Here is a 15,755-nt window from a genome sequence, read left to right as displayed (position 1 = left end):
AAACATTTTCAAAGTTTCAAATAAATGCATAGGGCGGGATCCAGCGCCCTCATTCCATTAGCACAAGGACTTTGGGCAGTGCCACAGGACTTCCCCTCCTTCTCCTCTTCCTGTGCACCCCCCTGATCTGTTCTCCCAACCCTCCAGAGATTTGGGGAGGGTGAAGGGAATGCACAGGGAGAGGAGAGGGGGAAGTTCCATTGCACAATTGGAAATCCTTGCACTAATGGAATGAGTGTATTGAATACCAACCAAATCACTGATAGTAAGCAGTGGAGCCTTCTAGGGACTGGTGCTTATTATTACGGTTAATGAATAGAAGCAGGTTTTTGCTGACCCCTCAATGTTCTGAAAACCTACTTTGAATGTTTTCAAATAAGAGATGCAATTCTGAAATACTTAAGGGAAAATCAAAGGTTAAAGATTTCACAGAATTTGAAGAGGGGTGGGGGACAGCCATTGGCTATCCAGAATTTACCATTTGTTATTAAAGTAAGATTATAAATAACAATAGGTCAAAGTCTATATGATTAAATAGGCATGATATATTATGTATTATATCTCTATGGAAATCTGGGACAGCTGTGAAGACTAGACTCAGCAAATTTTTTACTGGCTTTGGTCCAATGTTTTTTAAAGGGCCCTGATGCGCAGAACCCAATTAAAGAAATTCTCATTATGTCAGCATATGAACTTTAACTGATGAATCAATAACCTATTTGATGAAGTCTGCATTTATATACAGATAAAAACATTGTTCCTTTATTATATGCATCTCTCTCCATAGGCATCACATTTTTAATATTAAAAATGTTTAAGGTGTAATCTTATGACCCCTGGGAAGGTGACCTAGGGAGAATGGGATGTATTGAATATTCCTCTCTGAAGCTGCAGACAGATCTCCAGTACCAGAGAGGGAGATCTGACATCAGATTCCTCACCCCTGCTGCTGCTGAAACTTCCAAAGCTCTAGCCCAATTGATGTCAGAGCTCCTGACATGTTCCAAAACCATGGAGAAATTTCAACACGCTTCTGAGCATGTCTACATCTCTGCATCTCTTTGTTTTCAACGGGAGGGAAAATGTAACTAATGAAATAAATAAACAAAACCTGGAAACAAACAAAGGAACACAAGATTGTACATCTGTCCTTCTCTTCAGGTTCTGCACTACCACCACCACCTAAGGACTGCACAATTGGTGGTGGTGCTCCTTCTTTGAAATGCCCTCCCCAAGCAGACTTACCTGGGGCAGGCTTCAATATTCTTTTTGCACCAGGAGAAGACCTTTCTAAATCTCTTTTAGATGCTGTTTTAACAAATGTTTTAATTTTGCTTGGTTTTGATTATTCTGATTATTCTGTTGTGATTTTTATTGGGTTGTTTTTAATTTATTCATAGTTGTTAGTCACTCCAATTTTGGGAAAGCCTTTGGAGCTGGGTTGAAATGTTTATACTTATATTTATAAATATTTTAAAGCAAATCTAATTATTTTCTTATTTTTTAAAAAAAGGTTGAAAAAGTTATAAAAGGTTTTAAAAGATTTTTGAAAAAGGTCTAGTAATAGATTTTCCTGTTAATCATTGGTTCATCCCACACTTTCCAGTCTATATCCATGTCACTTTCCTAACCAAAAAAAGCTCCTGTTGTTTTTAAAGTGGATTTGTTGTGCTAGGGTAAGAGAACACTTTAATCCACTAAGTGTGCAATCTTAAACTTCCATATGCTCTTGAATCCTTCCCACAAAATACGGACATTCTGCAGGCGACCATAACCCTGTAAATATTTAAATGTTACCCAGGCACTAGTCCCATTTGAAATATTTAAGAGATTCCCTGAAGCAGTGTATGTCACCAGGGGGTTCAGTATGGGTTGCAATAATCCCCATGGTCCAACCACCTTCGTCCCAAATCAAAGCATAATTGCAGCAAAGCCTAAAATTGCTGCTCTCAGGCCTGCAGTATTTCATCCCAACAACAAGGACAGCCTTTTGGGAAAAAAAGGTATAACTTGCTTCTGGTGGACTCTGTTAAGGTAGCAACGGGAGGGGATAAAGGGGGAGGGAGCAGCTTGGTGGCAGACGGAATGAATAATAATCAACCTGATTGGCCAGCTGCCCTTTCTGCTTTACTCTTGCCCACCCATCACTTCCACACAGTTGTGTCACCACCACTCTCATTATAAGCTTTTCAATTCCATCACGCAGGTGCTACAAGCGCACTGAGCCTCTTCACTCAAGGCAGGCAAGCAACAAAAGTGGTATGTACCATCAGTAATTTTTTTCTCTCCCCCTCCCCATTCTTTGTCATTAACAAGCAGGGCTCAAGATCTTTCACAGTCAGTTCAGAGAAGTTGCAGGCATGAAAGTTACCCAAGGATTGGGGCTAATATACAAGGCATGTGCTCTTCCTATAGTGTGAGGCTTAAACACTTGTCATTACATTCCTAATGCTTGATTTGATCAATGGAAGATCTGTGGAGAATAAGGATCACAGACCTCATTTCAAGGTTATGTGCAAAATATATTTGCATGCATGCACATATATATACACATAGGAGGAGGGAAGATGAATGTTGTATCCAGATTTCTTCTCACATGTGTGCATCCATAAATGTGTGTGAGTGAGTGAGTGAGTGAGTGAGAGAGAGAGAGAGAGAGAGAGACTTTGTGTACTTTTATATGCTTGGATGTGCTGTTATATGCTTGGAATTGTTCTTGTATATGAATTGCATGTATTGTCATGTGCGCGCAGACACACACACGAGTGAGTACACCAATGCACACCTATAGAATAGGCATATAAACACAAATAAGTGTGTGTGTATCTTATGATGTATGTTTATTTAAATATTTCAATACCACTTTTCTGCTTAATGGCCCACAAAGTGACTCACTGAAATCAATTAAACATTGAATCACAAAATCCTAAACATCTATCCATGAAATCATAAAATATAATAAAAGACAGCAACAGTAAACCAGTAAGGCAGCCTGTGTAAATATGTGTAATCACAGCATATAAAAACCATTCCTTAAATGACACTGATGTGGGTGCTTTCCGTGTGTATCTGGGGAGGGCATTGCATAAGTGGGGCACCACCACTAAGAAGAGCCTGTCTCCCAAGTCAAGGGTCCCTAAGGAATCTCTTTTCCATATCTCACAGACTGAATTCAAATGCCCAGGTCCCAAATCATATAGAGCTTTAAAGATTAAAATCAATATTTGGACTCATGCCTGAATAAACTAAGCCAAATGTAGTATATGTCCTTGTATGCTTCTGTGGGTGAACCTGTGTGCGTTTGCAGGTATTGGACATATGTGATGCATCACGGTGTGAACATATGCGAATTTGTGTGTATGTGTGTATGGGTCTAGGCTTGTGTAAACACTATGTACATTGATAGTTCTCTCCATATAAAAGTTATTATTAATCATAAATACATAAACAGTTGGAATAAATCTAATATGTTGGCAAACATATTACAACCCCAAAATGGCTGCTATCCAAGTACTAGCATCTTCTGAATAAAACAGATTCTTCTTCCAAGACCAATTAATCAGTTTTAAATTCTGTTGCTCAGTTTTCCTCCTGACGTCGCTCAGAAGGAAAACCGTGCATCAGATTCAGAATGCCTCTGGCACTGTGGACCTCGCCCTGTAAATGGACAAAGGTATGAATTCCCTTCCTGCTTCCTTAAAGCTTTGTTTGCATTTTGTTTTGTTTTGACATTTGGACTGGCTCCGCAGATTATTCTGGCAGCTGGGGGTGTGTATACTTGCCTTTGAAGCGCACACAGGTCTTTTTTCCCTGGAGTGCTTTTATACGTAGCACTAGTTTGCAATTATAGAACCCTATTTATATTGATGAGATTACATCTCCTGTGCGAGCCTTCGTTTCCTCCGCTGTGAATAACTTTCAACCTTGTACTAGGTGAAGTGTAAGGATTTGAGCTCTTAGCAATTGAGGGGCAAAAATGCAGGATAAGGCCTCAGCAACAAGCATTAATTTTATTGTCTGTAGCTGGCCAAGTTGCCATTAACACCTCTGCATTCCCACTGGTGGTGGAAGCCTTTAATTCCCAATTTCTGAGGCTGCCCCTTGTTGAATCTGCAGCTCTTTTAAGTTACACTCACATCTGCCTTGGGAGTAAGAGGTGACACTGCTCTGGGCCTCTCCCACACAGCAAAGCATTCAAGCTTGAAAATGACTGAAAGGGGAAGGAGAGTAATAATCCCCTCAGGGCTAGAAGCTCCAACCTTTTTGTTCATGCTGCTGTGAAGCTTGTAAAGGAGGTTCTTTTGAAAGTACTGCAGGGCAAGGTCAGGCAGTCTCTGAAAGCACTGGAAGGTATAGTCATAAGAACCTAAAGCACAGACTGAGGAGTTGGAGAAGGAAAAGGCAGCTCCCGGATTGCAGAAGAGGCAGAGACAGTGGTTGCAGAAAGGAGGAAAGCCTAATGGGCAGAAAACAATGTTTGAAGTGCTTGTGTACAGAAGAAAAACATCTTCACATTTTTTGGAATACCAACCTGTGAACCTCTGACCTAAAGAATTCTCTGTAAGCCTATGACTTACTTTACCTGTCTGTAAAATGGCCTCTGAGCATCACAACTGTAGAGACACATTGCCCTTGCTTTATTTTACAGATTGAGGTTGGCACCCCGCCTCCACCCACCAAGAGCTTGCCAAAGCGTTTGAGCACAACAGCCGGGCCAACAGAAACTTCACAAAGGAGCCCACCAACCTCCACAGCAGCTAGGCCATGGGGACCAGATCTGTTAGGTCCATAACAGATATGGGTGAGTAAAAGACTGCTCTCAAAATATTTTGTCTTTCTGTATAAAACAAAACTAAGGAGAAGGGTAAGGGTGGCATATGATGGGCAGTGGCTCTCCATTTAAATTGGCTGGGGAAATACAGCTCCAGTTATGCTCCTGGGATCTCTTGAGGAATTTGTATTATGTGCCTGTATCTTCCACCGGCTTATCTCATTCTTCATATCCGTGGGGGATGGATTCATCAGTAGCTACAGTTCAAGACTGTTTGCCATACCACCTCAGCCTTAAGATATCCTACAATATCTGGATGCAAAAGGAAGGGATATTTTGGCACACCTAGGAATGAATGGCTCCTTGATTCTTTTAGGGTCACGGCTATGATTGTAGCTTCCTTGCCTTTAGTTCAAATGGGAGAAATAATGGTTAAATTATCAGTTAAATGCAGATCAGTCTAAAAGCAGCAGATCACTGAATATTAAATGCTTTTTGAAATTGAAGATCTTCAGAACACCTGATGATCTTTACACATAAAGCCCTAAACAACGTGCATATGTTAGGAATCATCTCCTCCACACCAGGCTCCAGAATTTGAGGGGTTGTGGGCAGGCTCTCCTTGGTTGGCCCCCAAGTGCTCATTTCCCAGCACCCAGCACCACTAGAGATTCCCCCTACTGCATTCTGCTCCAGCTATAGGCCTCACACATTCACTTGTGGATATACCTGACAGTGATGGTCCTGCAACAGACTGGGAGCTGAGCAGCCTCCAGCCTCCTCTTCATGTTCACAAGCGGCCAGCAACAAAAGTGGCCTGTAATGCAGTCACCAGGGAAGTTTGCATGTGTCCACAGAAGGGGATGGGTGAGGCTGGCAGCTGTAGCAGCACTGCTGTTGAAGGTGGGGGGCCAAGCAGCAGAAGATACTGAGGGCTGGCATGAAAGACATTAGTCCTGGTGGGCCTTGCCAGGAGCCCCAGGCCCCAGCAAATGCCCCAGTATGCTGGGTGCTGATTCCAAACTGGAGCGCCTCCCATGTGGACCACCTGAGCTCATCAAATGAGTCCTTGGTTCATAGCCTTTCATTAAGTGAGGTGAGCACTGTTTGTTCAAGCTCTGAGCAGGACTTTTATATTGATGGCACCAATCCTTTAGGCCACAGGTAGGGAACTTACTACTTGTGGGCCATACTCAGCCCACCAGGGGTTCAAATTAGGCCCATGAAAATGTTTTCCCCAAACCACACCCACCTGCCCCACACCTGCCATCATATGTGATGGCAGGGCAGGGCAGGTAGAGGCGTAGCTGCCAATCCATAATCAGTAGTCTGAAAGGTTTTGGCCCACAAAGCCAAAATGGTTCCCCCCCCCCGCTCTAGAAATCCCTCCCCTAAGAAGGATGGCTCCCCCCTTGTACTCCTTTCACCATAAAAGGCAAACATTTTGGAATGGTGCTAATGCTATATTTATTTCTGCTGCTGGCTTTTATATGTTGCCTGGTTTATTTTTATATTCTTGTTTTGTCCTTAGATTGTTTTTTTTTAATTGCATGTCACTTTGAGTATTTTAATTGATGGAAAAATCATATATCTCTTTCTCTCTCACTCTCTTTTGATAGACACACAGGGTTGGATGTTTAAAAGAGACCCCTGATTCTTTCCACTTCACCCCCATCCCCCCCGTCCGGCTATCCATCTACCAGATGGAAAGAAGCAAAATTTGCTGTGCTTGTGCATTAAAAAAAAAAAAGGCCTGGGCTGCTTCTTTGTGGCAGGAGAGGCACTTGAGAGAGGAACTGCTCAGAAATAAACAGAAGCACCAGCAAAGCACCAACACTTTAATGAGCAGAGACACAGCGACAGTCGGACAGAGTAGCAATTAGATTAGTGACAATTAAAATCCTGTAGCGAGGGATAAATATCTTTATTCATTTTCTGCCACTCCGAACTGGGACAAATTAAGTAGTAGGCTGGGCAAAATTGTTGCCTTTCTGCTTTGAACTCCTCTACTAATAGATCTGGAATCTGTTTAGTCCTCTGAATAGAGATTTAAGGAGGGGGGAAACAAGCAGTTTTAATTGGTGCCTGGAATCTTGTCATGTTGCCACCATCACTCTGACTCTGCAATGGGCTCTTGGCTCCAGACATAGCAATGATTTCTCAGTGCAAAAATAACTCTCATTTTCTTTCAGTTTGGTTTCTCTAAATATGAGAGGGCAAACAAAATTCCTGGGGTAATGCCATAAGGTGAATAGGCACTATTGCACCCTGTGGATGGGATTTGGCCCAAGCTGATTCATTGTTAACCAGCTATTTGGACTAGTGGTTTGTGATCCATCTCTTAATTGGAATTGACTCATTTGTTCCCCTTTGTATCTTTTGAGTGAATTTAGCACTCACTTGTGAACAGGGCGGTCTGACACCCTGCATTGCTCATTTACCCTTTTCTAAATCAGGACTGCACAAACTGAATCTCAGTCTGTTGTGAGGTCTCCCTCTCACTTACAATGAGAATGGCAAGTTGTCCACCCCCACTCCCAATTTTAAGAAAATATTTAGGCCCAAAAGAAAAATCTATCATTTATGTCTTCGATTTTAATTTCACCCTTCCATCAAGGAGCTCAACATGGAATACACGGTTCTCTGATGGTATTATCTCCACAACAATCTTGTGAGATAGTCTAGGCTGAGGAAGTGAGGATGAGTGAATGGCCCAAGGTTACCCTTTGTGGGACTGTTACCAGCTGGAGCATAAGATTGCCTTCACTGGTGTGTCCACGCAGACCTCATCTCACCACCACCCTGCCCAGTCCCATCAAGATAAGCTACAGCAATGCTGGTATCAGGAGGGCAGATCTCTCCAACTACAACTACATGTTATTGAGTTCAGCAACATCTGGAAAGCCACAAATCCCCCATCTCTGCCTCAGAGAATCTTTATAGGGCTCTTCCTCAACTCTTTCACTGTGTCGGATCTACATGAGTTGCCACTCTCTCCCCATCTTCCAAATACATTAACAACTATGCAGCCATTTTGTGTTCAAACAATAAAATCTAAAACAGGCCCAGTGCCAGTGGGAGGACAGGTTGGGCATTGGCCAAGGGCCCCTGGCACTGAAAGGGACCCTTGCTGCTCAGGCTAGACAGTGTAACTCCCACTCTGTGATCCACACCAGCATCTGTGCAGCCACTTCCCATGCAACACCCATCCCCCTAACTTCATGTGGTGCCACTGCACTGCATCAGCGCGCTGTGCACACATGCTTGCCATCTCCCAAGATGGCAGTGGGGGTGTAAACATGCTCCCCCATCTTGGCTGATGGCAGGCAGGCACACACAGCACACTAATCCACTGATGCAGCTGGGCCTATTTAAGCCCCTGTGGCAGCAGCAGTGGTAGCGCCACCTGCCACTGCCACCTCCATCTTCAAAGGCCCCTGCAGTCTAGTGCCCAGGGGCCTGCTGCAGTCTGTTGCCAGCCCTGATATGAAACACATCATAGGACCACCAAATTGTTCTCTCTTGTACAGCCTGATACTAATTTGATTTCTATAGTATATTTATTGGACTGATTATGTGTATATACAAACAAAACATGAGATTTTCACTCACTTTACAACAAGGTGCCAATATATGTTAGGCACAAAGTTTGCCACATCTTCACAGTTTTATGCCCAAAAGTTAAAAACAAAACAAATATGAATATGCTGGGATTTGGAGATGGAAAAGCCTAACAAACCTCTGCCAAGCACATTCATTTGGGACCCCATAGTGCACTATTCTGAGTTAGTGGAAAGCCTCAAGGCCAAAGTGATGTTCACCTTTGAAGGTTTTGAGCCAATACCAAAATAAGAGGCTGGCATTTGTCTGGGATCTCACATTGTTTAATACCAGGGCAAATTGCTGGAAGGAAACCTCATCACAGAGCCTGTCGTTAGGCTATGGTATTGACATCAGTGTTGGAATAGCTATTTTTATTTTATTTATAAGGGGCCGTCTCCAACACTGCAGCAAGGGAATTCCTCTCCTGTCCCCTCCAGCCCCCTGCATACCCTAAACATTGGCTCTGGAGGGTGGGGGGGGTTTCTGGAGCAGATTTTGAGGGGCAGGGGGGTCCCATTGTGCCAGCAGAATCCACTGGCGCAGAATTGGATACAACCCAAGAGTTTTATCCGGCCTTTCATAACAAGTGATCTCTTCAGGGTGGGTCACATACAACTAAAAACAGTACGAAGACATACAATAAAATCAGACAATAAAACCATCTCAACTTAAATCACTTGATCTACTTCCTATAACAATACCAGAGGGCTCGGTATCTCAGCCCCCATCTCTATGAAACGTCGGGAGGAAAACCTATACAACCAAACAAAAGGTGGAAATGATCCTGTTTTGGGCAGAAGATGTTCCATCATTCTATAGTAGAGATCCCAGATTCAAATCATAGCTCCCAAATGCTGAGATAGGAGTGTGCCCTGCAAATCTAATTTTCTATTACATGTTTATCATGCATGCATTGATTCAGTTTTTCACTGTCATGTTTCTTCATCTGTTCTTCTTTTTCAAAAGAGCATGTATGTGCACCACTGCTAGTATGCATAGCAATACTTTAATTACAGCAGCAGCAGCAGCACCAAACTGATGGCATCTATGAAATTCTCCCTAATCTTGTCAGTGCACCAGAAACCAGAGGAAGGTGGCCATGGGGGCAGAGATTGATGAAGCCAATGGCACTGAGGTGTACAGCCAGATAATGCAGAAAGGGGGTTTACACAGTGACTATCATCAATATGGGATTATATCTCAAGCTAAGGACAGTATGGAGACAGTGTGGTAGGCAAGTGGGAGAGTATCCTCTTTCAGTCTCTTGGGAGGGATGTGCGGTCTCATTTAAAATAGGAAGCACATAACTTGTGGTTGGTAGTAATGCACATGAATTGCTTTCCAAGTGATCACCTGTGATTTTGGCCCTAAAACAATTTTTATGCAGCAAATCTGAAATGAATTGACCTCACAAGCAACTTTATTTCCTGGGTGGATGAAGACTCTTTCCAGATTCTGCCCTCCTTGCAAGAGCTTGTACTCCCTGAAAACAAATTGACTTCCCTGCCTGAGTTGCCTAGTGTCATTACGCATCTGGATTCCCGGTTTAATATGATCCAGAGCACAGGCATTCGACCTGAAGCCTTCAGGGTGAGTGTCTCTCAAATCTTTCAAGCCTAGATTAAGGCCCTGTCCATAATTTGCTGTTCCTTTTTGGATAATTGCCATTCCATATTGATAACAGATGCATATTCCAGATCGATGTCCCACGTTGTCTGAGTGTTTCCAACACCGGCATCAAGAGTTCAGGGTGGGTGAGACAGACAGTATGTGTGAAGCATTCATGGGATCTACAGGGCAGGAGTTCCCAAACTGTGGTCAATGGACACAAGCTTTATTCTGAGGGTCAGTGGCCTGTCTGTAACAGCTCAATTAAAAATCATACAGCATGTAGCAGTGCACTGCAATTGCTGTGACTGGTAGAAAAATAATTAAGCAGTCCGACAAGACCCTTAGCAATTTTCAGGTGGCCCGTGAGAAAAAAGTTTGGGAACCACTGATCTAGCGTACAAGGATTATGGGTGGTATTTAGTGGTATTCCTACTCAGAGTTGACCCACTGAAGTTAATAAACATGACTAACTCAAGTTCATCTGTTCTGAGCAGGACTTAGCTGAATATAAACCAGTGGCACTGGTGTCCAGTGGGCGTCTAAACAGATCTGAACTCTGGAAACTGCTCAGCTGCAGCTGCTTGCTGTGCCTCTGAATCACTACTACAACCCTTATTGGGATTTGGGTGCATCATTTCCAGGATTGAGCCTCTCCTTGCTCTTCTTTTGCTTTGCTTTACAATAGGGGTAGGCAATGTGGTGCCCTCCAGTTGTTATTGGACTCCCATAACCCCACTAGCATAGCTAATGATCAGGGATGATGGGAACTGTAGTCCATCAATATCTAGGGGGCATCACATGGACTATGCCTGCTTTAGACATTAACCATTGGTGATGAACCCAGAAGTGGAATTCAGGGCAGCGGGGCTGCTACCTCACTTGAGGTCTCAGCATGTAACCTTCTGCTTGTGTAGGTTAACAGAAGATGATATAATTATTTAGAACATTAACTCTCCATTTAAATGTTGATATGTACGTACCAGTTAATAGACTATTAACAGACTCCAGAACACCCCAGACTTTTTGTCATATGCTTGTTTAGCTGGCCTCTTGGCCTGGTTGCATAATGCTCATGGATGGGCCATGAAGAGCCACAATGTGACATACGTGAGGTCCCTCACCTTGTCTGTGGAGGCCTACTTTGTTCTTGAGTTAGAATTTTACACTTGCATGAACGCTCCCCCCTCCAAGCAGTTTCCAGGGCTGTATCCCTTTTGTACTGGATTTCACTATGCTAGGCAAAGTCAAGCTGAGTTCTTTTGAAAAATCATGTTTCCATTTAAAATCCTGGGATGGCTGGCTTGAACATTAAAAGAGGCCAAGGGCTGACCTTTCTTTCTTGAGCTTTCAGGATCTGAAGAAGCTGGAGTTCCTTCATCTGTCTGATAACAAATTGGACTATATCCCCATACGCCTGCCTGAGAGGCTAAGGTCTTTGCATCTACAGGTGATACAGTGACCTTAACCCTTAAATGAGAGATATGGGGCACCAACAACCAAAGGAGAGGCCTCCGAGAGACTCAGTTGTTCTTCATACATTTCCTTTTGGATTACTATTAAAAAGCAAGGAGCGGAGTTATAACATGGGCTCATGCATCACCTTTGCCATTATTTGCCTAATTGCACTTAGTTTAAACCTGCTCCTATTCTTTCCTAGTCTTGTGTGTCCCATTCTGAACCCACTGTGATTGAGCACCAAAGGGAGTATCTAACCCACTCCTGAACAACTCCCTGCACTGCCAGAGACCCGACCCTGAGCATTTTGACGTCCAGGGCATAGCTCACCCATGATGACTTGACACTGATGAAAGTCCCTTCTAATTAGCTATAGTGTCCCCATGCTCAGACAGAGAATTTGTTGCTTGGTCTGCTTTGCCCATGGAGTTTCAGCATACAGAGCAAAGAAAAGCTCTAATAACTCCAAGCATCCTCGCCATCTGTGAGTGTCCTCTCCCCAACCAGAAACAGAAAATGGATCTTGCTGAGAAAAGTAACAACATTTGGGGACAGGAGCTACAGGAGTTAAGCTCAGGGAGGGAGCTGATCCTGCCCTCCTCATTCCAACATCCCTTTGATTTTTAAATCAGAACACACACACACCCCACATATCCTGCTGTGATTCTCGCAGCTACAGGCTGAAATTGCTCAGGTCTGAGACTGTCAAACCTAGTTTGGCCCCTCTGGGGTTCTTATCTTTTCTTCTTGATCTCCCTGCCTAGAACAACAATATCCAGACCATGCATGGAGCCACAGTCTGTGACAGCAGAGACCACAGCAACATCCACAGAGCCCTGGAGGACATTCGCTTGGACGGCAACCCCATCAACCTGAGCCTCTTCCCCAATGCTTATTTCTGTCTCCCTCGCCTGCCCACAGGCTGCTTCTACCGAACAGAGAAACCATCTACCTCCAGCCAGCATAGGAAGCCTAAGGGAACAGATCTCAAGAGAAAGTGACCCCAGAATTCATATCGCTACCAGGCAGATACTGATGCTGTTGGACTGCTTTCTTAGGCTGTTTCCTCTTCCTTTGTTTCTCAACTTACTTTTCTCCTTTACATGGGTATATTGAGCATGAGACTGCATAAGCACCATTCATCCTTGATGTGCCTATGCTGGAAAGGAGAATCAACGAATCTAAGGGTAGTGCTATTTTTTAAAAAAATAAGCACTCACTCTGTACATCATTTTTTCAAAAACAAAATCCTAATGTGTGACTGTCAAGATATTTGCTAGAAAATATTGACAGATCAGTTGAGGTTCCTTTTCTAAGGCTCCATCTTACAATTTACTTTGACACAGCCACGGTTCCTTGCAGCTTTTTGTCTTCGCATCCTGATATAATGCATGCATGTATCTCCTTCTAGATCCATGTCTACTCCAGTCCTGGATTCCTAGGTTGCTCTGCAGAAGAACCTCCATGCTAACCTCCCATTCCTGAACTACCCAACAACTCCCCCAAACACGACCTGCTGCTATTGTAGTTCTGGACTTTTTACAGTTTTGTAAATCCCCCCTCTGGGTCCTGACCTTGTGACCCTCATTATTGCAGCCAAGTATCCAGTGCATATTGATTGTGCTGCACAATAACACAGCACAATGTGCACAGCAAGGCCTCTTGTGTAGGCTGCAGTTGGCATGTTTTTCAAGCCCACACGCAGGCATGGATCAACTCACAGGAGAATTTCTCTAGCAATACAGTAAGGCTCAAATGCTTCATAAGGCAATACAGGACCAGGACAATGTGGGACATCTTTCCTGGTCCCAGGCACTCCATCCTTCCCTTCAGGAGTTGGGCCTGAAAGACCAAGGCAAAGTGTGGGTACATGGAGGGTAAGTTGTAAGCAAACACAATTTGTGACATTAAATAGCATTATTACTGATCAAGGATACAGTAATAACTGTATCAGCCTTAGCTCCCAGTTTCCTGGCTTTGTAAGTGCTTGAGCCAACTATGGTCTTAAACCAGCAGGTTTTTTAATAAGTTAATTTCCCTGGTTTTTGAAAAATAAATGTATGAAAATGTTAGGGTCTGTAAAACATGAAAATAGCTATTTTGTACCAATTGGTTTTCTTCCCAGTACTCAGTTATATATGGGTATTGTGTAGGGTTTATGTGGCAGATGGGAGTAGTTATGTGGTTACATGGGATGTATGATTGCGTGACATGTGTTATGCGCTTGTAATATGTTGCAGGGGTGTGTGGTTGTGGACTGTGTTTATGGTTGTTGGGGTTGTGTGTTGTGGGGCATATGATTGTGGTATGTGTGTAGTGGTTACAGCTTATTGGCAGTTGCATGGTTGCTGTAGGTAGGTGTGGCTGCATGGCATGTGGGTGACTGTGCAGTTGTGGAGTATGTGCATGGTTACATGGTGTGTGGGTGGTACCCAAAACAGTATCTCAAGTTTCCAAATGTGCCCATGGGCCCAAAAATGTTGGTGACCTCTTATCTAACCACTGTACCACACTGTTATAGACAATAACTAAAGGAATACACATTGAACTAGGTGTCTCCCTCTGCAAACACTATAGTCCTGGTGAAATGCATGCTTCAAAATTCAATCTGTGCATGCACTGGCTTATTTTGCCAATAGTTGCTACCATAGATTTTAATGGGGCAGGAAAATCCTAATAGCTTTTGAACTAGTGCTCAGAACTTTACCAATGAAGTATTGCGTTCCTTTACAAGGCTGAATAAACTGCATCAGTGTTTTTCACCAAAATTTGAAAGAAATATATGATATGATATATGATATGATATGCCTGATTAAAAATTGGAGTAAAAAGGGTCCATGTATCCATTTTCAGTGCCTTTTTAACTTGCTGTACCTGTGACTATTTTCACTGGATTGGTTTGAAATTTGCCATATTTGTAGACCTCATCAGGTAGGTAATGTACTCCAAGTCTCAGGTTGTTAGCTCAGCACATGCCATTTTTATAAACTATAGAATCATGGCAGAATCTTCCCTCCTTACCTTAACTAAAAGGACACTTCTGTGTCCCTTCAATGAATATATGAACCTGCCTTATATTAAGTCAGCTCATCAGTCCATCTAGCTCAGTACTGTCTCTATCAAGACTGGAAAACCTGTGGACCTCCATATGTTCTCAGACTACAAATCCCATGACCACTGACCATGGTATGGATTGTAGTCTAACAACATATGGAGGGCCACAAGTGCCCATTCCTGCCAGCGGCTCTCCAGGGTTTTAGGGATATGTCTTTCCTAGGCCTGTCTGGAGATGCTGGGGAATTGAACCGAGGACTTTCTGCATACAAAGCATGTTCTCCGCCACTGAGCTACAGCCATCTCTTTTTGCACTGGAGCAGATAGGGGTTGACAAAGTGGGCTGAGGAGCAGGAGAAGCCACAGCTTTTTAAGCAGCAGGAGGCTTTAGACTGCAAACTGGCCTTCTGGGCATGTGTGCATTTGCTTAGGACTGTGCACACAATTCTGGCTCTGCAGTTCACACATGCTGAGTGGGCTCCTGCTGATCACTGTCTATTTGCCTGATGGGGATGATTGTGAGATCGGCCCTAGCTATGCAGCCTAAGCTAAAGATTAGGACAGATATCACAAGTAAATCTTTGACATTCTATTATGGTGATACCAAAACTACACTTGTTGACTAGAACACTATGTTTAGTTTTATGTGCCTTTGAGACATGCACAGAAATGGGCATAAAATGTATTATTATAAATGCATTTGCTGGTTTCCCCCCACCCCTTTAAACTTTCCTCCAAAAAGCCTTTAATGTTATGCTAATCAGATGCTATTGGCTAGCTGGCCTCTTTGCTTCTCTGGGAGCTGCAAGAGAAGACTGAGGATGGAGCAGCTTCTGTGAACAAAATGCTTTCTGTTTTCTACCTAGTGAGTCCCTTAAATTATTGTCAAAACATCAAGACAAAGACTGGAATATGGAAAGGGCCTTCTTCCATTGTGCTAGTAGATTGTAAAGAAAAGAAAGGCTACAAAAGAAGAGCGAAGGTTTGGGAATGATCTGCAATAAAGGAGAGGAGGGAGGAAACCAGGAGTGAATTTTATGCAGATGGAAGGGATTGTGGATTCAAGCTCTTATACCCAGAATACCACCTAAGCATATACTCAGAGGCAACCTATTCCTGACTACTAAGTATATGAAGAGGCAGAAGGTTGCTGTTTTTCACTGATGGGAAAGGCATTCTGCACAGATTCTTCCCGTATTTCAGGATTCCATAAAGGAAGCCACAGACCTGAACTTACAAGATCTGAACAGGGTGGTTTACA

General features: G+C 43.3%; 1 protein-coding gene across 1 annotated transcript; it reads left to right on the top strand.

The window, feature by feature from the left end:
• The first annotated feature begins 858 nt into the window (after positions 1–858).
• OPTC (opticin) lies at positions 859–14,266 on the top strand. Its single transcript, XM_061630614.1, is given in 5 exon segments — positions 859–1,084; positions 2,207–2,259; positions 4,649–4,784; positions 9,762–9,964; positions 12,205–14,266. Coding segments are annotated over 5 exon segments (855 nt in total). The 3' UTR covers positions 12,442–14,266.
• The last annotated feature ends 1,489 nt before the right edge of the window (positions 14,267–15,755 follow it).

The sequence above is a fragment of the Rhineura floridana genome, chromosome 6 (assembly GCF_030035675.1).
Source record: "Rhineura floridana isolate rRhiFlo1 chromosome 6, rRhiFlo1.hap2, whole genome shotgun sequence".
NCBI lineage: Eukaryota > Metazoa > Chordata > Lepidosauria > Squamata > Rhineuridae > Rhineura > Rhineura floridana.
The sequence above is the reverse complement of the archived record's forward strand: the minus strand, read 5'-3'. Positions and strand labels throughout refer to the sequence as shown.